This window comes from Podarcis vaucheri, assembly GCF_965113315.1.
Source record: "Podarcis vaucheri genome assembly, chromosome: 12".
In the NCBI taxonomy this organism is placed as follows: domain Eukaryota; kingdom Metazoa; phylum Chordata; class Lepidosauria; order Squamata; family Lacertidae; genus Podarcis; species Podarcis vaucheri.
In genome coordinates, this window is record NC_138750.1 from 60,017,396 (window position 1) to 60,042,154 (window position 24,759).

The 24,759-nt window shown below is 50.1% G+C and overlaps 1 protein-coding gene and 1 long non-coding RNA gene across 2 annotated transcripts in view; both read left to right on the plus strand.

Moving 5' to 3' along the window:
• The window catches only part of PTH1R (parathyroid hormone 1 receptor), a 148,661-nt gene extending 143,914 nt beyond the window's left edge, over positions 1-4,747 (plus strand). The window contains exons 11-13 of the mRNA XM_082192458.1: positions 115-256; positions 367-408; positions 2,224-4,747. Coding sequence (XP_082048584.1) covers positions 115-256; positions 367-408; positions 2,224-2,586 — 547 coding nt within the window. The 3' untranslated portion in view covers positions 2,587-4,747. The remainder of the gene's footprint in view (positions 1-114; positions 257-366; positions 409-2,223) is intronic.
• The window catches only part of LOC309515087, a 211,293-nt gene extending 200,738 nt beyond the window's left edge, over positions 1-10,555 (plus strand). The window contains exon 2 of the long non-coding RNA XR_014212248.1: positions 7,094-10,555. This is a non-coding gene — a long non-coding RNA (uncharacterized lncRNA). The remainder of the gene's footprint in view (positions 1-7,093) is intronic.
• The last annotated feature ends 14,204 nt before the right edge of the window (positions 10,556-24,759 follow it).

Genomic DNA, 24,759 nt, shown 5'->3' on the forward strand with positions numbered 1-24,759 from the left:
TCTTTGCTGTTTTCTCCTTACACCTGGATGTCGGTATTTCATTAGGGTTCGTGGTTTGGAAACGAATTCGGCTGCTCTTAACGTTTTCCCTTTCCTCTCTGCTCCCTTCTGCAGGAAGCTACTGAAATCCACCCTAGTCCTCATGCCTCTTTTCGGAGTTCATTATATTGTTTTTATGGCTATGCCGTACACCGAAGTGTCAGGGATCATCTGGCAAATTCAAATGCACTATGAAATGCTCTTCAACTCTTTCCAGGTATGGCATTCTCTGTCCGCGTTCTCTTCCAAACTCAGAGGATATCTGTGCTTAGGTGAAATAGCCATGTGCTGAGTCAACATTAACTTGTCGTTTCTTCTCTTTCCTAGGGGTTTTTTGTCGCCATTATCTATTGCTTTTGCAACGGGGAGGTAAGTTTCTCACAGCCTAAGTTACATCTTCCAGAGCCCAACGTGGGTGTGGATCGTTTTCCTCCAATCTTCTGGGGAGAAGCGCTGAGTGGGTTGAAAGTTTCAAATGCTCCCTAATATTTGTTTTTTTAAAAATACTATCTCCTGATATTCAGAGAGGTAGATCCGAGGAGGCCAAAATGGGGGTGGAGTGGGGGACAAACCTTTAAGAATCTGTCACATTGAGTTGCGGTATAAGAAGTTAAGCAATCTTGCCACTGCTGAAAGGATAACCCTCGAGATTGCCGGGATGAAAGGAAGAGTCAGCAGAATCATTTTGCAGGACTTTAAACACAATATAAAAACGTTGACCTATGCAACTCCTTACCTGCACCTAAGAAAGAAATACAGTGGTGCCTCGCAAGATGAAAAGAATCCGTTCTGTGATTCTCTTTATCTAGCGGTTTTTTCGTCTTGCGAAGCAAGCCCGTTGACGGATTAGAGGATTAGCGCTATTAGCGGCTTTTAGCGGCTTATCGGCTTATTGGATCAGCTGATAAGCGGCTTAGCGGCTTAGAAAAAGGGAGGGAAAGGGGGAAAAACCCAGCAGGAACTCGCAAGACATTTTCGTCTTGCGAAGCAAGCCCATAGGAGATTCGTTTTGCGAAGCACCTCCAAAATGGAAAACTCTTTCGTCTAGCGAGTTTTGCGTCTTGCGAGGCATTCATCTTGCGGGGCACCACTGTATAGCTCTCCTAAATGATGTGTTCGTTTAACATATCTGTGCAGAATTGCACTTACCATCATTGTACAAGAATCTTCTCTCTGATGCCTGGATAGCTCAGTTGGTTAGAGCAGGGCTTTGGTAACACTGAGCTTGCAGGTTTGATCCCCGTATGGGACAGCAGCATATTTCTACATGGCAGGGGGTGGATTAGAAGATCACGAGGGTCCCTTCCAGCTCTGCAATTCTATGGTGATGGTCTGCTTAGGTGAAACAGCCTTGGTCCATGTGCTGAATAGTCCCTGATCTTGAATGGGGTAACTGCCGCAGATGGAGCAGGTGTGCAGCCTGGGAGTCATTCTAGACTCACAGCTGTCCATGGAGGTGCAGGTTAACTCTGTGTCCAGGGCAGCTGTCTACCAGCTCCATCTGGTACGCAGGACGAGAACCTCCCTGCCCGCTGACTGTCTCGCCAGAGTGGTGCATGCTCTGGTTATCTTCCGCTTGGACTACTGCAATGTGCTCTACGTGGGGCCACCTTTGAAGGTGACCCAGAAACTACAACTAATCCAGAATGCGGCAGCTAGACTGGTGACTGGGAGCGGCCGCCAAGACCATATAACACCAGTCTTGAAAGACCTACATTGGTTCCCAGTACATTTCCGAGCACAGTTCAAAGTGTTGGTGCTGACCTTGAAAGCCCTAAACAGCCTCAGCCCAGTATACCTGAAGGAGCGTCTCCAGCCCAGACATGGAGGTCCAGCTCCGACGGCCTTCTGGCGGTTCCCTTCCCTGTGAGAAGTGAGGTTACAGGGAACCAGACAGAGGGCCTTCTCGGTGGTGGCACCCACCCTGTAGAATGCCCTCCCATCAGATGTCAAGGAAACAAACAACTACCTGACTTTCTGAAGACATTTGAAGGCAGTCCTGTTTAGGGAAGTTTTTAAGTTTGGTGTTAAAAACTGGGGTAAGCGGCTGGATAAACCCAGCCAGGGGTATTATTATTATTATTATTATTATTATTATTATTATTATTATTATTATTACTGTGTCCTTGTGTTGAATTTTTATTTTTAAGTAACAAGGCACCTTCTCTTTCTCCTCCTTGCCAGGTTCAAGCAGAGATAAAGAAGTCGTGGAGCAGATGGACGTTAGCGCTTGACTTTAAGCGGAAAGCTCGCAGTGGGAGCACCACCTACAGCTACGGGCCCATGGTGTCCCACACCAGCGTGACCAACGTCACCGCGAGAGGCGGGATCGCCCTGCAGCTCAACTCGAAACTCCTTCCAGGAGCCCTCAACGGACACCGGAACTTGCCGGGATACGTCAAAAATGGCTCCATTTCGGAGAACTCTGTGCCTTCCACTGGACCGGAACAGTACAACAAAGACGAGGAGTATCTCAATGGGTCGGGACTCTACAATGGAGACCGGCCAACGGTCCTTGTGGAAGAGGAAAAGGAGACGGTGATGTAAAGGGGTGGGTGGGAGGAATGGTCAGACGTCCAAAGGAGAAGTGACCCAGGAAGCACTGGATGTTCATAGGAATCCCCGGGCAATCACTGAATGCCGAGGTTCTTCAGACATTTCCCCTCCGGTTCTTCGGAACGAGGTGTCAAGTTCTGCGGGGAAATGCAGGTCCATGATCCGATCACACACACACACAAACACACACACACTTTTGTTCCCTGGCTTGCTCTCTCGCTTTCTCACGGTGTTCATGAAGGCAAGAGCTCTCCAGACCCAGGAGAGCTCGTCATTCCCGGTTAAAATGAAGGAGATCCTCCGAGTTTACAAAGACAGCGCTCTGAGCTTTATCTGCCACTGAAATAGAAACGGAAGAAGATGTCGTGCGTCACGTTTTGGCGCCAAGAGAGTGAAGGGTAGAGCATCATTGTCCAGTGGTGGTGCAAGCTTGCCCCAAGGCCTTCCTGAAAGTGACCATTTCCCATGTTTATTGGAAAGAAACAGGGTTTGTCATGTGGTCGATCCATCCGAGAGGGGTTCAGCCCAATGAACCCTCATTTCTGGCTGTCGCTAACTGGGGTCTGCTCCCTGAAAGGGATTTACATAGTTGTTCCTCCTTTGATTAAGGTCCAGCCCTCGAAAGACCTGGTTGCATGTTCCTACAGGTAGCAGGAAACCTTTCATCTGAACAACGTGGGGTTTTTACTCCCGGTAATTCACTTTAATAACAGCCAAATGGAAGTCATGGAGGGTCCTTTGTCTGAGCGGAGCTGAAATTTTGAGTGAAAGGAGTTGGTGCAATTGGGCGGAAGCAGCCGAGAGCTGGCAGCCTCATCCATTCTGTTTTGTGGGTTGCAGAGGGGGGAATCTGTGCTGCCGAATTGTATGTGCTTTTTTGTCAGTTTGGCTGTCAATTTCATTGCCGCCCGCCCAGCGCAAAAGAATCCTGGAAATTGTAGTCTGGTGGGCACCTCAATCATTCTTGTCCTCTCCCAGAATGATAATTTCCACTATCCCTGGAAAGGGAATGTCCTTGATAACCAATTTAAATCGGAAATGTAAAGGCATCCTGAGAAACAGTTGGGTCAGGTGGAAGTGAGAAGGGTTTGATAGCAGTGAGGGGTGAGTTATCCTTTGAAGAAGCTTCTCGACTGGCCCATTTTGCAGATTCAGGATGAGGGAGACGCCTTTGGCCTTCCGGATACTGCTAGACTACAACTCCCATCATCTGTACATACCACTGGCCATGCAGGGGCTGATGGGAGATGTAGTCTGACAGCTTCTGGAGGCCCACCCCTGTTCTAGATTCTGGGGGCCGCATTTTGGACCGTTGCGTTTTCAAGAGATGCTGGAGCAAATATCTGTACTGCCTAGGTGTTCCATATTCTCCAAGGATGAAGGGAAGTTGCCTAAAAGTCATAGGAAGGGCAGAGGTGATGGTGCGAAGCAGGGGGGGGTGGACCCATAGTCCCCACCCTGGTTGGCCAGAGGTCTGCTGGTCACCTACCCAAAAAGCCATGCTGAATATCCTACCTCTGCTATCATAGCACCTAATGGGGACAAATCACAAAACCTTTTTGGACATGTGGTTCATGGTTGTCCAACAGCAGGGCCGGCCCAAGACAAGATGGCACCAAGGACAAGATGGCGCCCTCCAATTCCACTTGTAGAATCCAACGGGGCTGGCAGTGAACCCATACACAGCACCAACAATGGGACAGCGTATCTCTACCATATTTGGGGGTTCAGTAGGCCATCTTAGGGGGTCCGAAGCAGGCTGCCCTGGGGGACTTAGGGGAATGGTGACAGCTGCTTCCCTGCCCCCAGTATCCTGGCACAGGTCAGAAACTTGTCTACCGCCTTGGCCACTGGCAAAGCACCAGCCTGATCTGGCTCGCCCAGGTAACCACCACTTAAAAACTGGTTGTGCGAATTGTTTCTCGAGATCTTCAAACTCCAGAGATTAGGGAGCAACTCAACCCCGTCCACATTTACACAGGCGTTAATCCCACTGATTTCAATGGAGACATCGTCTTAGGATCATGGCCCCGTTTTGGTTGGGAATGTCTGCCCTGCAGACACCTCTTGATTTTTATACCACTTTGATGGTCATGGGCTCCCCTAAGGAATTCTGGGAGTTGTAGTTCAGCAGAGAGGTTGAGAATGCTCTGTTTGGTCAGAGGGAATAAATCCTAAATCAGATTCAGTATGTAGCACATACTGTGTGCCACAGTCAGCCTCTTCCGTCTTCTCCTTTTGCAACCAAGCCAAACTCCGGAAGTAAAAAAAATCCCTTTGCTAAACTGCAACTGATGCATAACTTCCAAAAAATTCCAAACATGCTTAATAATAATCAAAATAATTTTTTCTCTTTTCTCTTTCTTTCTTACTTCTCTCTTTAATTTTTAAACTTTTAATAAATATTATTTTTTAAAAATACTCAAAATAATCTTGCATAAAACAACTAGGAAATCCCATATCTTAAAAAAAAAGTCCAATTAAAATGAATTCCGTTTATATCCTTCCTTCACTCCCCATGGGAGCAAATTCTCCAGCACCTAAGAGCCTACAGTTATTGTGGGAGAGAGTTAAGAAGACATTTAAAACTGGCTTGCACACCTCAAGTGAATTTACCTTAATGAACCCAAGAGCAGATTTGGCGAACAAGGAGTGATGGAGATGTCCATTGTAAAAGAAAACCATGTCAGGGTCTGTAAGAGAGCTTGAAAACTGCCTTGGTTTTTTCCCTCCCATCAAGTTGTCTAATTTCCTCTCTTCAGCCAGAAGACCCCAAAGGGTCAACGCGCCTATTCTGCAATTTTAAAATATAGATATATTGATCCTGTCCCCAAAAGAGGCTGAATGTTGCAACCGGTATCAGTTACCCAGATTTGCACAGTTGAGCATATTTTGCATAATTTATTCCCTGCGTTTCCTATTTTGCATAATTTATGATGGCACGGCTAGTCGTGAGGAAGGGGAGGAGCTAAAATGGGTCTGAAGCCCTGCCCACACACATCACTAGAAAGTGTTATTCGTTCTTCAATCTGGCTTCTGAGATTTTGCTCTGATTTACCTGGGCATTCTCAGACGTTCAGGGCTAGAAACTTGCTCTCTTTTTAAGGAAAGCAAAGGAAACTGAAATCAACAGGTGGTATCATGGTCCTGTGATTAAATCCACACACACCACACTTCCACAAAAGCACAACACGCAACTGGAGGTCCTTTGGGGATTTTTTAAGCAGAGGTTCGGTGGCCACCTGTCAGGTATTCTTCCTCTGTGATTCCTACATTGCGAGGGGTTGGACTAGATGACTCTTAGAGCCCCTTCCAACTTTTAAAGTCTATGATTCTAAGTAAGGTAAAGGTAAAGGGACCCCTGACCATTAGGTCCAGTCGTGGCCGACTCTGGGGTTACGGCGCTCATCTCACTTTACTGGCCGAGGGAGCCGGCGAACAGCTTCCGGGTCATGCGACCAGCATGACTAAGCCACTTCTGGCGAACCAGAGCAGCGCACGGAAACACCGTTTACCTTCCCATCGGAGTGGTACCTATTTATCTACTTGCATTTTTGACGTGCTTTCGAACTGCTAGGTTGGCAGGAGCAGGGACCGAGCAACGGGAGCTCACCCCGTTGCGGGGATTTGAACCGCCGACCTTCTGATTGGCAAGTCCTAGGCTCTGTGTTTTAACTCACGGCGCCACCCGCGTCCCTATAATTCTAAGTAGCTGTGAGTTTATACAAAAGCAGCTGGTGATGGAGTTGGGTAGGATTCTATGTCATTGAAATTTGGCATCTGTATTTCCCTCTCACTTGCGAGCAGATCAGGGGGTCCTTGGCCGTTCTCCAACAAAATGCAGGGCCACAGCAACCCAAATTGGAAGATCTCTTTTCTTGAGAGTCCTGCCAGGGAGCCTCTTTTTCCAATCGGAGCTGGGGGCAAGACATCTGAAAGCTTTCAGTGACACCCTAAAGCTTGCATTCCATTGATGGTCAACTGTCAGGAATTCTGACAGTGGGGACTGGGTCCCTTCCAACTCTGCAATTCTATGACTTTTCCATCTGTCTTTGGTTTCAACTGTGGAAGGGGTAGCTTAGATGCTAGCCTGACCACAAACATGTGCTACCTCTGAGCGTCACTTCTGATGTCCCCCAATATTGCTATTCGGTTTGTTGTTTTCCCCGTTAAATGGAGATGTACCCACAACGTATTCCTGTGGCAAAATGTAGAATGCTGGAGAGACTTGGAATTGGGGCCACTGGCAGACCAGGTGTGCTTTGCTGGTTGCAGGAAAGTGGCAGTGTTCATGTCTGCAGATGCGAGCACAGGGTGGGTTTTCCATTGCTCCTGGTTGTAGGAAACCCTCTGCCATGTGCTTAAGAACATCAGAAAAGCTCTGATGGATCAGACCCTAGTCTACCATCCTGTTCTCCAAAGCAGGATCTGACCACAAGAGCCCTCTCCCCTTCTGTGGTTTCTAGCACCTGGTATTCAGAAAGATTACTACTTCCAGGCTGGGATTAGACTTAGTTTTTAAGTTGCTCCTCAATCTCCCTACAAAGTTTCTAATGTCAACAAGGCAAGTTCAGATCAGGTCCAAACTCAATTCAACATGCATTTGAAATAGAATCAACTTTATCTTCTCTTCCTAAAACGATAGTGCAGATCGCAAGGCAACTGACCTTTGAAATTTGCACGTCTCTGAATTTTGCAATCGAGTTCTACCATCATCACTGCAGCAAACATGTGTATGATTTGGGGGAAGTGTGCTTGAAAAAGCCTGTTTTAGTGGGGGGAAACGGCATCCGAAAAGCATGATGTATGGGGAAATTGCCTTCAAAAACCTGAATCTGTTAGGGGAAGCAAACAGCGAAATGCTTTTGCGAGAACTTTCCTTCTTCAAACAAATGGGCAATTAACTGTGGAAAGGCAATTAACTGAGCTGAGGTCTGCAGAAGAAACGAAACAGAGAAACCACAATGGACAGATTCCACCCAGCCCTAGCGATGAGGGAGAGAGTGTTGGACATAATTGCAAAGTAGCAAGGAAGGGGGGGCAGTTATATAATGAGAAACAAAAGCTGGAAAGGAGGACCCAGCCCAGGGAAGCGCTTACAATGTGTTTGACTTCACACAGCGTACTGAGGGCTAGTCATAGAGGGCAGGGGTGTAACACACAATTTGGTTTTCAAGAAGAGGTCAGGAGTTCTCAAAATTCAGGAGGAAGGGATGAAAAATGGTCCACACGGCCATTGCTAGCATCAAATTAAGGGGCATTGCACTGAAGTCAGTTCCTGTTGTTCAATTCAGTATACTAACTTTAGAAGCCCAAGCATTGTTGTTGTTGTGTAGTCATGTCCAACTCTTCGTGGCCCCATGGACCAGAGCACGCCAGGCACTCCTGTCTTCCACTGCCTCCCGCAGTTTGGTCAAACTCATGCTGGTAGCTTCGAGAACACTGCCCAACCATCACGTCCTCTGTCATCCCCTTCTCCTTGTGCCCTCCATCTTTCCCAGCATCAGGGTCTTTTCCAGGGAGTATTCTCTTCTCCTGAGGTGGCCAAAGTCTTGGAGCCTCAGCTTCAGGATCTGTCCTTCCAGTGAGCACTCAGGGCTGATTTCCTTCAGAATGGAGAGGTTTGATCTTCTGGCAGTCCATGGGACTCTCAAGAGTCTCCTCCAGCACCATAATTCATGAAGTCAGTTCCTGTTGTGCAATTCAGTATACTAACTTTAGAAGCCCAGGCATAGAGGAGCAATAATTAGGTGCAAACGGCACTGAAGCACCCCTTAGCTTCTTCAGGAATGCATACCTGTAAGGAAGCATCATTACAAAGTCTGCATTGGTTGGTCAACATCTCCCAACATGTCTTCTTCTTCTGCTGCTGCTGCTGCTGCTGCTGCTGCTGCTATGGTCACACAATGGCTGTGGACCAGATCATCCAGCTCACAGTCTACATTTCTCCCAAGGGGGTTGCTAGCATCTACAGCAATCATGTGAACTAGCTTTCAGGTCAAGGGTGGCCCCCCAGGACCTAAGGACATAGGCAACTGCTTTACACTGAATCAGACTTATCTGGTTGACCTGGTTCAGTATACTCCAGAAGTAGCCAATGTGATGTTCTCAAGATGTTGCTGAACTGCAACTCCCATCATCCCTGAGAATCGGCCACTGGGGCTGGTGGGAGTCCAACAATATCCATAGAGAGAGAGACCCTTAAAAATCACTTTCAGAAACATCTGTCACCCAAACAAGCAGCAGACATGGTTCAGTTTCTTTTGAGTGCCAGTAAACAAAGCAAAACAAAACAGAGCTGTTACTGGCTATGAAAAAAAAAATCAGGAAAAGGGAATTAGATGAAATTGCTGTAAATTGTTATAGTTTGGAGGTTTAATGTGAAATCAAGCTTGTTGGTGTCTCTGGTATCTTCTATCTCTTACATCGTGGATGCTGGCATATATTACAGACGTATGCTCCGTATTGTTTCATTAATACCATTGCTTTGTCATGGCCTTTGGCCAGAACAATAAACTTACAAACTGAGCTGAGCATCCGTGTTGGCTGCTTCTGGTCTACAATGACCGGAAGTAGCTCTCCGGGATTTCAGATGGGCTGTTCCAAACTGGGAAGTGTCAGCAGTTGAACCTGGGTTAAAGGAAAATAGGGTTTGACTCTGGTCATGACCCATCTGTGTTGAAGCATGGCGTGAGAATGGCCTCTGTGGTTCTTGTTGTTGTTGTTTAGTCGTTTAGTCGTGTCCGACTCTTTGTGACCCCATGGACCAGAGCACGCCAGGCACTCCTGTCTTCCACTGCCTCCCGCAGTTTGGTCAAACTCATGCTGGTAGCTTCAAGAACACTGTCCCACCATCTTGTCCTCTGTCGTCCCCTTCTCCTTGTGCCCTCCATCTTTCCCAACATCAGGGTCTTTTCCAGGGAGTCTTCTCTTCACATGAGGTGGCCAAAGTATTGGAGCCTCAGCTTCAGGATCTGTCCTTCCAGTGAGCACTCAGGGCTGATTTCCTTCAGAATGGAGAGGTTTGATCTTCTTGCAGTCCATGGGACTCTCAAGAGTCTCCTCCAGCACCAGAATTCAAAAGCATCCATTCTTCAGCAATCAGCCTTCTTTATGGTCCAGCTCTCACTTCCATACATCACTACTGGGAAAACCATAGCTTTAACTATACGGACCTTTGTTGGCAAGGTGATGTCTCTGCTTTTTAAGAGGCTTTCTAGGTTTGTCATTGCTTTTCTCCCAGGTCTGTGGTTCTAGTAGCACCAAATTAATGATGGGTCCGGGCCACTTGTGAAAGAAAGCAGAAGAAGAGGCTCTGGATCAGGCCAATGGCCCATCTAGTCCAGGATCCTGTTCTCACAGAGGCCGACCAGATGCCTCTTTTGTGAAACCAGCAAGCAGGATTCGAACACATGAGCAACTCTCCCCTCTGGAAACTAGTATTCAGAACCATTGCTGTCTCCGACTGTGGAGCAGAGCAGCGCTATCCTGGCTAGTAGCCATTGACTACTCTTCCATGAATTTATGTAACCCTCTTTTAAAGTTCTCTAGGTTGGTCTCCTGTGGCAGGGAGTTCCACATGCACTGCGCGAAGAAGGGCTTTATTTTATCCACCTTCGCTCTTCTAACATTCGGAGATCCGTTTGCTCAGATTTTCCTCGGTAGGAGCGAGCCTTCGTCTTTCTAGGTTTTCCACGTTTGTCACAGGAACAAGTTGGCGGGTACAAGCAGCACTTAATCGGAAGTCTCCCTCGGCATAAAGGAATTATTCCCCCCCCCCTCTCCTCGCCACCCCAATCCTCCAAAAAAAGGAAAGGAAAAATTTATTTCAATGTTTGTTTGTTTTTTTCACGACAGATGATTTATGACGAATAACATGTGTCTGGAGATGATTGAGCAAAATGCACAAGAATTGTTTACAAACGAAAGACATCCATCCGCAAATAAACGAGAGAAAGAGTCTGGCGTGTGGTCTGTTGATTCCGTAATGGGAAATCGCTGTCACTTGAGATTGAAATGCGGGCGGGAGGGAATGTGGACTGGCGGAGGGGAGGGGGAAAGGGACGAGGTTTTCGGTGAGTTTCCAGCAGCTCCGCGCTGGAATCTGCACACGGTTTCTTCAGATGGCACATTCTGCAAGAAGCGCTGGGCCGTGTTCTGTTTCTCAAAACATAAGAACAGAGGGAGCTGCCTTAATACTCCACCCACCTGTTGCCAAACAGACTCCAGGTGTATAGAAGAGTTTTCAGAGAAACCCAATCCCCATAGCGGTCAACTTTCAGATTTGAAAATAAGGGATCAGCAGCCTCACCTGTCCCGGGGACAATCTACGGGATATCTAACAATCCAGGATAGCAGTGGGAAGCATCGGGAAACGGCGCTGGAATAAGGGAAATTCCCACAAAAAAGGGGAACGTTGACAGCTATGGCAATTCCCCCCCCCTCTAGAAACCTGAGGGAATGGTTCAACTCCGAAGAAGCTCCACAGATGATGATGATGATGATGATAACATTTTATTTATATCCCGCCCTCCCCAGCCAAAGCCGGACTCAGAGCGGCTAACAACAATAAAAGTAACACAGTTTGCGGAAAATCACAATCAGTTAATTGAAATACAGTGGTACCTCAGGTTACATATGCTTCAGGTTACATGCGCTTCAGGTTACAGACTCCGCTAACCCAGAAATAGTACCTCGGGTTAAGAACTTTGCTTCAGGATGAGAACAGAAATCGTGTGGTGGCAGCAGGAGGCCCCATTAGCTAAAGTGGTGATTCAGGTTAAGAATAGTTTCAGGTTAAGAACGGACCTCCGGAACGAATTAAGTACTTAACCCAAGGTACCACTGTACATTCTAAAATCAATTCAAAATCAAATTAATGGCTCTCCTTCAGGTCCACTGGTTCGAGGCCCTTGAGGGCTTGCAAGGTCAGCACCAACCCTTTGAATTGTGCTTGGAAACATACTGGGAGCCAATGTAGATCTTTCAAGACCGGTGTTATGTGGTCTTGGTGGCCGCTCCCAGTCACCAGTCTAGCTGCCGCAATCTGGATTAGTTGTAGTTTCCGGGTCACCTTCAAAGGTAGCCCCACGTAGAGCGCATTGCAGTAGTCCAAACAAGAGATAACCAGAACATGCACTACTCTGGCGGGACAGTCCGTGGGCAGATAGGGCCTCAGCCTCCGTACCAGATGGAGCTGGTAAACAGCTGCCCTGGACACAAAACTGACCTGCGCCTCCATGGACAGCTGTGAGTCCAAAATGACTCCCAGGCTGCGCACCTGGTCCTTCAGGACCAGTCTAAGGATGAGGGAGCTGAGAGTAAGGAGGCAGGCAGGTGTAGGCTGGCTGAGAGGAGACTAAGATTGATAGACCATTGACCAAAGTTCTGACAGCCTCCTTCACGGACTGTACTCCGTTCAAATATGCAGAATGCAGACCAGTTTTGAATGCTTGGAGCTTTTCCTTTCTTTTGTGGCTTCAATAAAACTGTTTGAGAGTCAAGACCTGTGCATTCTCTTCATCCACCCAACCCTCCCCCTCCTGCTTAGGATGCCATGACCTGAATCCATCTTTCCTCCACAAAGCCTCAAATGTATCCTTAGCTGTTACCTTTGACCAAATGACGGAGATGAAGGAGAAAGGGAGCATTTAAGGAACAGGCCCTGTCACCGAGCTGAGTTTGTTTATCCGTGGGGGGGGCGTAGTGTAAACTCAGCCTCTCCCCCCCCCACCTCACCATCCCCACCGAAAACTGGCTTGGCGCAAAGGGGGTCCTATGTGCTTGTGGCCACAGGTTGGCTCAAAATCTATTGTGGGAAGAGAGGACTTGCCATTTTGGATCGTGCCCATGGCGCAGCTCGCCCAGAGATGGCCTGCCATCTGCCAGTGGCCAGAAAGATGCCGGCCAGATACCACAGGGTTTTTATTTTTATTTTAAATAGAAGCAGGCTTGTGAAGGCAACATGTTCTGGAGAGAGGCGATTTCTCAGCATGCAACCCGTCTTTATCCTGGGTTGGAAAACGTTCTCCTTCTTCCAGTCAAATGCAAGAGCTTCTCTCCGTCCAGAGCTGCGCCCCCCAAACCTGTTGCGCCAATGCCCCCTTGGTTCCATCAATTTGCCCCCAGTGCCCCTTAAACGTAAAGGGACCCCTGACCATTAGGCCCAGTCATGACCAACTCTGGGGTTGCGGCACTCATCTCGCTTTATTGGCCAAGGGAGTACAGCTTCCGGGTCATGTGGCCAGCATGACTAAGCCACTTCTGGCGAACCAGAGCAGCACATGGAAACGCCGTTTACCTTCCCGCCCGAGTGGTACCTATTTATCTACTTGCACTTTGACGTGCTTTCGAACTGCTCCGTTGGCAGGAGCAGGGACCGAGCAACGGGAGCTCACCCCATCACGGGGATTTGAACCACTGACCTTCTGATCGGCAAATCCTAGGCTCTGTGGTTTAACCCACAGCGCCATCTGCATCCCTCCAGTGCCCCTTACCCACTCCTATAAAAAGCATTATTCAGAATTGTGGTTTGCACAACCCACTAAGGTTTCTGGGAATGGAGTTGAGAGAACTGGGGAGAAAACAGCAAAGACCTGATGAAGAAAGCACAGCAGAGGTTATATTTTCAGAGAATCCTCCAGAAAAAACAATCTCGCAAAGGACCTGTTGATGGCATTTTACCATTGTACTGTGGAGAGTGTATTAACTTACGGTCTGTGTGTGTGGTTTGGGAGCTGCACGGCCAGGGGAAAAACAATGCTGTCCAGGGTTGTAAAGACTGCGGAGAGAATAATTGGGTGCACTCTTCCCACCTTGGATCAAATCTACGCTTCCAGGTGTCATAAGAAAGCTGCAGAGATAGCGCAGGATAGTGTGCAACCCAGAAACGATCTCTTTCAGGGTTATAAAGACTAGGACTAGCCGCCTGAGAAACAGTTTCTATCCAAATGCGATTTTGGTTTTAAATGTAGTGTAAGGAGTCTCTGTGGGAGTATATTGTATTTAAAAAATTTTAGGGACCTAACCAGGTTGGGATAGCTGGGATAGCAGGCTTGTTGGTTTTTGAATGTCTATTGTAGATTTTTTCCAATTTCGTTGTTCTGTATGGGACAATGACAATAAAGATTATCGTATTGTAAGGAAATTTCTAACACAATAAAATTCAAGACCACCACAATTCATTGCACATTGATTCAAAATCCAATCAAAACTATTTGGTTTAATTAATTCAGCAGAACGGATAACCTTGATTTGGAGACACCAGTTTTTCAAAGTCTGATGGAATCATAGAATTGTGGGTTTGGAAGGGACCTCACCAGTCATCTAGTCCAACTCCCCATAATTCAGGAACCTTAATTCAAGCATTCATAATAATAATATTAATAATAATTTATTATTTGTACCCCGCCCATCTAGCTGAGTTTCCCCAGCCACTCTGGGCGGCTTCCAACAAAGATTAAAAATACATTAAAATGTCACACATTAAAAACTTCCCTGAACAGGGCTGCATTCAGATGTCTTCTAAATGTCAGGTAGTTGTTTTTCTCTTTGACATCTGGGCAGGAGGGCGTTCCACAGGGCGGGGGCCACCACCGAGAAGACCCTCTGCCTGGTTCCCTGTAACCTCTCTTCTCTCAGGGAGGGAACCACCAGAAGGCCCTCAGAGCTGGACCTCAGTGTCCAGGCAGAACAATGGGGGTGGAGACGCTCCTTCAGGCATACAGGGCAGAGGCCGTTTAGGGCTTGAAAGGTGAAATATACTCAGAGTCGCAAAGTGATTTCATGCTCTTTATTCAGCTCATAGTGGTGAGGAGGAATGAATGAAAGTCCCCTCACAGTATCTGCTTTATATACATTATTTACACAATGGGCTGCACATGATTGGCTAATTCCGGAATTCTACTGTAAGCCAATCAGGTTGTGGATTCACTTCTATCTGGAGCAGGATTGGGTGGTTCCTGCCAACCAATCAAACTGCTGCATTGTTCCAGGACCAATCAGACTGCTGCATTCTGAATCCTATTGTTCTAGGACTAATCAGACTGCTGCAATTTGGATCCTATTGTTCTAGGACCAATCAGACTGCTTCAGTTTGGATCCTATTGTTCTCAGTACATAACACCCCTCCCCTCTAAGTTCCAGTCCTGCCCGGGAGGTCGCATTCATAGTCCTCAAGGTATGCCGGCGGCCTACGTGTGCGTTGCGGCCTGTGGTGTTCCCTGGTCCGGGCTCCAGGTTCTGGCTCATGTTCCAAGGATGCTGGCTGTGATGGGGTTGTTTGGTCTGGTGCAACCGGCTCGCTCAGTCGTGGTTCTGGTTCTGGTGTCCTTTCGGCCTCACGGGTCCTCTCTGTATTTACTGATTCTGCCTCTCCTGCTGGCCCCTCCTGCTCTATGGGCCTCACTGCCCCGCTGTTCCCTTGGGACTCCTCTGACCTGTCCTCCTCCTGGGTTTCTCCCGGGAATCGTCGCCGTATCTGGTCGCAGTGGCGGCGCCAGCATTGCCCCCCATCCGTTAGCACCTCGTACGACACTGGGCCAGTGACCCTGGTGACTGTGGCGGGTACCCATGCCGGGCCTGCCCCAAAATTCTTTGCGTACACTGGGTCCTGGGCCTCGAAGGTCCGGGGGTTCCTGCCTTCCCCCACCACTACCTCATCCTGAGCTCTATCGGGGTGAAGGCGGTCCAATCTGATTGCAAGGCGCCGACCCATTAGTAGTTCAGCGGGGCTCCGGCCAGTCGTTGAGCTGGGGGTGCTGTGCTGTGCTAGAAGGAATGTGGCAAGGCGGTACTCCCAGTCCCTTTGCGTCATGCGGCGAAGGGTGTCCTTGGTGGTCCGCACCATGCGTTCTGCTTGGCCATTGGTGGCAGGGTGGAACGGCGCTGAACGGATGTGGCGGATGGCGTTCTGTGCTGTGAAGGTTTGGAATTCTCCTGACGTAAATGCAGTCCCGTTGTCTGAGACGAGAGTGTCAGGGAGCCCGTGGGTTGCAAACAGCCTGCGTAGTACCCGGATGGCTGCGGACGTGGAAGTGGACGGTACCAGTGCGACCTCCAGCCATTTGGTGTAGGAGTCCACCACTATGAAGAATGTTTTTCCCTGAAAGGGGCCAGCGAAATCCACATGCAGGCGTGACCATGGTGCTCGGGCGGACTCCCAGGACTGGACTGGGGCCCTTGGGGGATCTGGGCGGGATTCTTGGCAGGCCTGGCAGTGTTTGACCCAAGCCTCTATCTCTCCATCGATCCCTGGCCACCACACATAACTCCTGGCAAGGGCCTTCATTCTTACTACCCCTGGATGTGTCTCGTGTAGGGCTGTGAGGACCCTTTTGCGGAGGGGCTGGGGAACAACGACTCTGCTTCCCCATAACAGGCACCCCTTGTGGGCCGACAGTTCATGTTTGTGGGTTGTGTAGCCGGCGAATTCTGGCCCGGAGCTGCTGCTGGGCCATCCCCTCCACACCCAGTCCAGGACCCGGGAGATGACCCTATCTTTCTTGGAATGGTGTGCAACTTCTTGTGCCTGAATGGGGCGGTCGGGAAGCAGCTCCAGGCTCATAACCTCTTGTGCAGGTGCTGGGTCAGGGCCTGTTTCCGGTAGTGGTAGCCTGCTGAGGGCGTCCGCATGGCCCATCGCCTTCCCAGGTCGGTGAATCAGTGCATACTGGTAGCTGGCAAGGAAAATTGACCACCTGAGGACGCGAGGAGACAGCACTTGGGGGGTCTGCCTTTCGGGGGCAAACAAGCCAAGCAACGGCTTGTGGTCAGTCACCACGGTGAAGGGCCGCCCGTACAAGAAATCATGGAATTTTTTTACTCCCTTCACGATTGCCAGACCCTCCTTGTCAATTTGCGAGTAGTTCCGCTCGGTTGCGTTGAGTGTCTGGGAAAAGTACGCCACCGGTACCTCTCTTCCATCCGGGAGTTGGTGCCCCAGGACAGCGCCAATGCCATAGGGTGAGGCATCGCATGCTAGCACCACTGGCAGCCTCTCGTCGAAGTGTGCCAAGACAGAGTTTGAGACAAGCAAGTCCTTGACTGCCTGGAATGCGGCCTCCTGGTGCTGGCCCCACACCCAAGGGGCCCGCTTGTCCAGGAGTCTGTGTAGGGGCTCCGCTACCGCCGCCTTGTGGGGAAGGAAGGAATGGTAAAAGTTCAATAGTCCCAAGAAGGCCTGAAGTTCAGTCTTGCTCTTGGGCGCTGGGGCATCACAAATGGCCCGTACCTTGTCCCCCGTCGGGTGGACCCCTTCTGCGTCCACCATAAATCCCAGAAAGTCCACCTGAGGCACTCCTAGTAGACATTTTTCTCGCTTCACCTTGAGACCCGCCGTCTGGAAACGGTGCAGAACGGTGCGGAGGCGGTCCTCAAACTCCTCTGGTGTGGGCCCGGCAATCAACACATCATCGAAGAAGGGGGTGACGCCAGGAATCCCTTTAAGGAGAGAGTCCATTAGATTCTGGAATATGCCTGGTGCCACGCTGACCCCGAATTGCAGCCGCTTTACCCTGAACGCTCCTCTGTGCGTCACAATCGTCTGTGCCTCTGCTGTGGCCTCATCTACTGGCAGCTGTTGATATGCTTGGGCCAAGTCCAGCTTGCCAAAAATTTTCGACCCAGCCAGGGTGGCAAGGATATGGCTGACCACTGGCACTGGGTATGCGTGGGCCGTGAGGGCCTTGTTTATGGTACATTTGTAGTCTGCGCAGATGCGGACCGAACCATTAGGCTTGACGGGTGTGACGATTGGTGTTTCCCAGGGGGCATTAGGCACCGGCTCCAGCACTCCTTGCTCCACGAGTCGGTCCAATTCCTCGTCTATACGGGGTTTCAAGGCGAACGGGACCCGGCGGGCCTTGAGCCTGACCGGTCGTACTGCGGGGTCAAGCTGTAGCGCAATGGGGGGGCCCGTATACTGTCCCAATTTTCCGTCGAAAACCCCTGGAAATTCCTTGCATATGGCGTCCACGTCCACTTGTAAGCTAGTGTGGTTCACCCCGGTGACAGCTAGCCCCAGTGGTCCAAACCATGCCAATCCCAGTAAGCTAATGTAGGGGCCCTTGACCACAAGCAAGTCCAGTTGTCGCGTCCGCCCTCGGTATTGCACCCTGAAGGTCCCCACCCCCATTGTGGGGACCTTACGTTTCTGGAAGTCCCGTAGGGTGAATGGGGCCGGCCTGAGTTTGGGACCCCCAGTAGGACACAGTTTCCTTAAGGTCTTTGCTGAGATTATGGATAGAGTTGAACCCGTGTCAAGCTCCATGCGGCATGGGGCCCCCTCTATCTGTACCTCTACATAAATTTTCTCTACGTTGGGGTGGGGCAACTGGTATACCTGGCAGTCCGTGAGCTCCGTCGAGTTGCCTTGGTGCGTTGGGCCCCGGGACCTGGGGCTCTTGGGTTGGTCATCTGATGCCTGGTGTCGGGTGGGCCAAGCCCGACACACCCGGGCAATGTGTCCTGATTTTCTGCACTGCCTGCACTCTGCGTTGCGGAAACGGCAGGTCCTCCTCTCGTGACTCTCCCCGCAGCTTGCGCAGTTTCCTCCTTCTCGTCGAGGCAGCTGTGGTCTGTGCGCTGCTTGAGTGCGCTGCTGTACTCGGTGCACCTCCTCCCTGTCGGATCCTGAGTCGTCGGTGAGGTCTTCATGGTGGACCCTCGGTTGGGATGGCAGGCTCAGCCGTGCCTCTTGCGTCGACCTCTCGGCAGCTTCCGTTGCCAGGGCCTCCTCCAGAGCGACGTGGAACGTTAGGTCCTTCTTAGCGTAGAGGCGTCGTTGCAGCTTCTCATCCTTCAGGCCACCGACGAGACGGTCACGAAGCATGTTCTCCAGCTCTGAGAAGTTGCAGAACCGGGCGGCTTGGCGGAGAGAGGTCACAAACCCAGTTATGGTTTCCCCAGGGGCTTGTCGCTTTGCGTAGAAGGCATTTCGACGAGCCACCACTGAGGGCTGCGGCGAAAAGTGCCCCTTCAGCTGTTCCATTATTGTTTTGTATGGAACAGTAGCGACGTCTTCAGGCGCAAGGAGAGCCCGGGCGATTTCAAACGTCTCCTCTCCGCAGACGCTGAAGAATATCGCCCTCTTCTTGGCATCTTCTTCGTCGGTGACCCCTTTGGCTTCTAGGAGGAAGGTGAAACGGGAGGCGTACGCTTCCCAGTCTCCAGATGCTGGGTTGAATGGCGAGAAGCTGCTGTTGGCTGCCATTCTGAGTTCCTTGTGTTCCGGAGCTGAAGCCTGGATACACGGTGCGAGGCAGCAGTGCGGCAGGTGGCGGTGCTGCGGTGCTGTGTGTGGCAGTCAGCTCAGCGGGATCCCATCCTCGTCGCCAGTGAAATATACTCAGAGTCGCAAAGTGATTTCATGCTCTTTATTCAGCTCATAGTGGTGAGGAGGAATGAATGAAAGTCCCCTCACAGTATCTGCTTTATATACATTATTTACACAATGGGCTGCACATGATTGGCTAATTCCGGAATTCTACTGTAAGCCAATCAGGTTGTGGATTCACTTCTATCTGGAGCAGGATTGGGTGGTTCCTGCCAACCAATCAAACTGCTGCATTGTTCCAGGACCAATCAGACTGCTGCATTCTGAATCCTATTGTTCTAGGACTAATCAGACTGCTGCAATTTGGATCCTATTGTTCTAGGACCAATCAGACTGCTTCAGTTTGGATCCTATTGTTCTCAGTACATAACAAAAGGTCATCACCAAAACTTTGAATTGTGCTCGGAAACGTACAAATGACCACCCAACCTCTGCCTAAAACCCTCCAAGAAAGTAAGTCTGCAACCTCCTTCACCCCCTGCCAGCCCCTTGCTTCTTAGAGCCCTCCCGAAAATCCTGCCCCCTCTGGAAACCACTGATTTAGGATCTGCAACACCTGGCAGGTATATTTCCCAGCTATCCAAGGGGAAAGATCCAGCAGTGGATGAGAGCCAGTGGCTCATGCGACAAGACCAGATGGGCTCTTAAGCGTTGTGATGTAGCAGATACTCTGCATGCAGAAAATCACAATTGGACCCCTGACATCTACAGGCAAGCTTGAGAAAGTCCCATTTCTTAAACCCTGGAGAGCCCCTGTCAGTCAGTGAACTGGGAGGATCACTGATGACTTGTCAATCACTGCCGCGCCTACGGATAGCGCCCCCCCAGGTGGGATACACAAATGCCCCTTTTGCCCAATGGCAGTGCCGGCCTCGAAAAAAAGACTGATGCCAGCAAGCTGGTTGGAAGGTCGGCGATGCTCTGTATCTTGTCAATCCAACTGTGTAAAAGACTGCAGTCCCATAACTGCTCACTTGGAAGCAAGCCTGCCTTGTAAATAAGCTTACACAAGTTATGAGCCTGCACATATTTTTACTAGCCTGATGAGGACTGGCAGAGAACATATTTTCTGCTGTGTTTTGGGGGGGGGGCAGGCCTCCCCTTGCAGCTGTTTCTGTGCTAGGTTGCAGAGCTGGGATGGGGCAGCAGTTCCTCCCCATTTTTCCAGTCTACTTGCTCGGCTGCATGCAGGTTGTGGTCTCCCGAGGCGACCAGGCTAGTGCTTAAATGCAAGGCTGGAGGAAGCCCCATTGAATTATACGAGACTTACCTCTGTACAGGATGGCATGTATAGAATTGTGCTTTCTGCTCTTATCTTTCAAGGGGGGAAGAGTAAAAGTGTGATCTATGGCCCTGGGTGCCTTCCATCAGCTTCGGCTGGTGACCCAGCTACGCCCCTATCTGGACAGGAATAGCCTAACTACCTAACTGTTGTCTATGCTCTGGTAACCTCTAGGTTAGATTACTGCAATGCATTATACGTAGGGCTGCCTCTGAAGACAGTTCAGAAACTTCAGCTGGTGCAGAATCCGGCGGCCAGGTTGCTCACTAGAGCACAGTGGCGTAGCGTGGGTTGTCAGCACCCGGGGCAAGGCAAGTACCGTATTTTTCGCTCTATAACACGCACCCCAACATAGCACGCACATAGTTTTTAGAGGAGGAAAATCCGTAGGCATGCCACCTGTAGGCATTTCCTCCATAACACGCACAGACATTTCCCCTTACTTTCTAGGAGGAAAAAAGTGAGTGTTATGGTGCAAAAAATACGGTAATTTGCGCCCCCTAACCCGTGGATTTGTGCCCCCTAACCCTAACCCCCAGATGTTGCGCCCGGTGCGGCCGGCCCCCCCTGCACCCCCTACGCTACGCCACTACTAGAGCAAGACGGTTTGAGCATATTGCACCGATCCTGGTTCAACTACCGATTAGTTTCCGGGCCCAATTCCAAGTGCTGGTTTTGACCTATAAAGCCTTAAACAGCTCAGGACCCCAATACCTCAAAGACCACCTCTTTCCATATGAACCTACCCAGACCCTGAGATCATCTTCTGAGGCCCTCCTTCGTATGAGGTCAGAAGGGTGGCAACATGAGAACACGGCCTTCTGTGAAGTGGCTCTCCATCTGTGGAATGCACTCCCCAGGGAAGTTCGCCTGACACCTTCATTATACACCTTTAGGCGCCAGGCAAAAACGTTCCTTTTCAACGAGGCCTTTGGTTGATCTTATTGACACCCGACACCCTTTTAGAATGTGGATTTTTTTGGGGGGGGTTATTGGGTTACTGCTTTGGGTTTTATTTTACATGTTGTGGTCTTGTTGTGAACCGCTCTGAGACCTCCAGGTATAGGGCGGTGTAAAAGTTGAATAAATCATCATCTTCATCATCTCTGCCAAGCTAAGCAGATGGCTCCTTACCTCTCTCACCCTGACCTAGCCACTGTGATCCACGCGACGGTCACCTCCAGACTGGATTATTGTAACTCGCTCTACGTGGGGCTGCCCTTGAGACTGACCCAGAAACTCCAGCGGGTGCAGAATGCCGCGGCGAGACTCCTTACAGGGTCCTCGCGGCGGGATCACATTCACCCGGTGCTATACCAGCTGCACTGGCTCCCCGTGGAGTACAGGACCTACGCTTAGATATGCATATGCTTTTTGCAACTTTCTGGATGTATAGTTGATTGTTTTGTACCAATTTTGAATATGTTCTGACTAGTAAAGCTGGAATCCTAATTTTAGAATGCTATGTTACTTTTATTGTTGTTAGCCGCTCTGAGCCTGGCTTCGGCTGAGGAGGGCAGGCTATAAATAAAACTTTATTTTTATTATTATTATTATTATTATTATTATTATTATTATTAGCAAGCGTTGGGAGCTATCTATGTATATCCTTTTGTACAATTAGCCAGGCTCACCCAGGAAAGGCAAATCTGCTCCCTGAACTCCTGAGATCTGGTAGCAGCTGCAGGTCTCTCACCTGTCCTCAAAGCCCTACGTAGGCGCTGTGATTTTTCTTGTAGAGGCTGGTATAATTGGCGCTCGGCGGCTCGCTGCTGGTGCCAAGCGTGTTCTGTTACTTTTCAGAGGCTGCGGGAGATGAAGAAGACATCGCTCGGCTTGCACGATGCCAGGGATCGCAAACATGTGTGGAGCGCAAAGATGTCACCTTGCACATCTGACTGTGCCATCTCAATGCCTGCCTCATTAAAGCTCAACCCTCTCTTCTCCTCCCTGCAGGCCAGGTTTTTCCTTGCAAGTGTACAGAAAGTCTCACCCGCACCTGCTCAAGACAGCGCAAATTCCTACCAGAGTCTCCCGCAGTCTACAGGAAGCCCCGCTGGGGTGAAGATCCAGGAAGCCACACTCTCTCGCTCGAGCCCACGCCAGTTAATTAAGTTGCTTCTGCTGGGCTAAGTGACAGCCCATCTTCTCAGCCCCACAGGCAGAAAGCTTCCCTCAAAGCAATCTGCACAGCTTTCGACGTTCAGAGGTTCTCCATCGCTGCATACATCTTTGCACCTCCTCTGTTACAATATCAGAAATTGATGGCATTTTTTGCACCTGGAATGCCACAAAGTCAGAACTTAAGACCGCTGCAAATGAAGTTGTGCCCACGCTCACATCTTGTGCTGGTCCCGGGGGGGGGGGTTTACCGTGCAGCGTGGTCTAAGTCCGGTCCTAGGTCGAGGGTAAGGAGGCTGTCCGTAAGGAGTGAAGTGAGGTCCAAAGCAAGGACAGTGGTGCCTCGCAAGACGAAATTAATCCGTTCCGCGAGTCTCTTCGTCTTGCGGTTTTTTCATCTTGCGAAGCACGGCTATTAGCGGCTTAGCGGCTTTAAGAAAAAGGAAACAAACTCGCAAGACGTTTCGTCTTGCGAAGCAAGCCCATAGGGAAATTCGTCTTGCGGAACGACTCAAAAAACAGAAAACTCTTTCGTCTTGCGCGTTTTTCGTCTTGCGAGGCATTCGTCTTGCGAGGTACCACTGGAGTCGGGCGTGGTCAGGAACTCTGGCAGAAGAGCAGGACAGGGTGCCGGCAGGAACAGGATACCAGCGATGTTGCTCCCGCAACCTGGGACTGGGCTGGCCGGCTTTTATCTCCCCCGAGGCATAGGGCGGCCCCGGCCCACAGGTGACTCGCTTCTCCTGGCCTGGAGGCAAGCACTCCTCCTGCGAGAACTTAGTTACCTCCGCCTCTCTGCCCTGAGCCTCTGCAGCTCAGGAGAGGCTGGAGGGTTACCGGACCCAGAGGCAACCTCACCTTCCCCTGACGGGGCTGGGAGAGGAGCATCTGCAGGCAATGGTTCCTCCATCACCTCAGGAGCCAGAGCAGACTCAGCTGGTGTCTGCTCCTGAGGATCCGGCACAGGTGAGGACCCTTCAGATTCAAGGCCCTGCCCTGGCTCAGCCGGCCCTGGAGGCGGGGACTCCTGTGCAGGCTGGGATTCCTCCGGTTCAGCCTCTGAATCCGATTCCCAGGCCATCACACATCTTCCTGGAAGCTTATCCCATTGGGCATGGGTCCCTCAAGCCTCACCCAAACCTCGACATCTTGCATGGACCACTTACCTGTAACATCTGCCTGCTCACCGGCCCGCATTTCCATCCTCCGGAACCCTCTTCTCATATCGCCAGGGCCTGCGTCCCTGTCTCCCAGTCCCTTCATTCTCTCCTTTCCTGTAGAGCCCAGCAACTCTTGACTCTATAATTCACAGCGCCACCTGTCTGTGGCCAAGTGAACTTCTGCATGACAACATCCTTACGATTGTATGTATTGTAGAGAAACACAACTGGAAAATGGTACCCAAATCTGAACGTTAATTAGTATCTATCTCACCTGAACCCTGCACCTTGTTTCTGTGACGGAAGCAATTTGTTAAAATATGATTTCCACCTACAGAGGGAGTTGCAAGTGTTTTCAGTCATATCCAAGGCTGAGATGCACTCTCATAGAGACAGGTGGTGGTGAAATTGTCCATTGGTACTAAGACCACTTTGCAACTTGACCCTCAGTTGCTAATCGCTCCCACACGGCCAGTTTCCTTAGACCCCCTTGAGGGGATCCATCAGCAAACACTTCCCAGCACTTGATCAGGCCTGTCCGCCAGAAATATGATACACCAACACCTTTCCTCATCTTCCTCGTTAGTCCTCCTTGCCTGAAGCATTTCCTTTTGCAATTTGTTCTTAGCATTCTTGGGAGTTTCTTTGGCCTCTATGTTGTTGTTGTTTAGTCGTTTAGTCGTGTCCGCCTCTTGGTGACCCCCTGGACCAGAGCACACCAGGCACTCCTGTCCTCCACTGCCTCCCGCAGTTTAGTCAAACTCATGCTGGTAGCTTTGAGAACACTGTCCCACCATCTCGTCCTCCGTCGTCCCCTTCTCCTTCTGCCCTCCATCTTTCCCAACATCAGGGTCTTTTCCAGGGAGTCTTCTCTTCTCATGAGGTGGCCAAAGTATTGGAGCCTCAGCTTCAGGATCTGTCCTTCCAGTGAACCCTCAGGGCTGGTTTCCTTCAGAATGGAGAGGTTGGATCTTCTTGCAGTCCGTGGGACTCTCAAGAGTCTCCTCCAGCACCATAATTCAAAAGGATCCATTCTTTGGCGATCAGCCTTCTTTATGGTCCAGCTTTCTTTATGGTCCTCTATAAATAACTGCAAGTTTCAAAGGAGAGGGGGGAAAGGAGAGGGTCAGCTTTGTTTTCATTCAGTAGGATGCCCAGAGACACATGTAGCTGTCAAGCCTGGTTAAATTCACTGCTTTGGGGCAATTTCATGCCTGTGCATTGCAGCTGAGTCTCTCTTTCGCATGCACTTTTAAGTAACCTGGCTG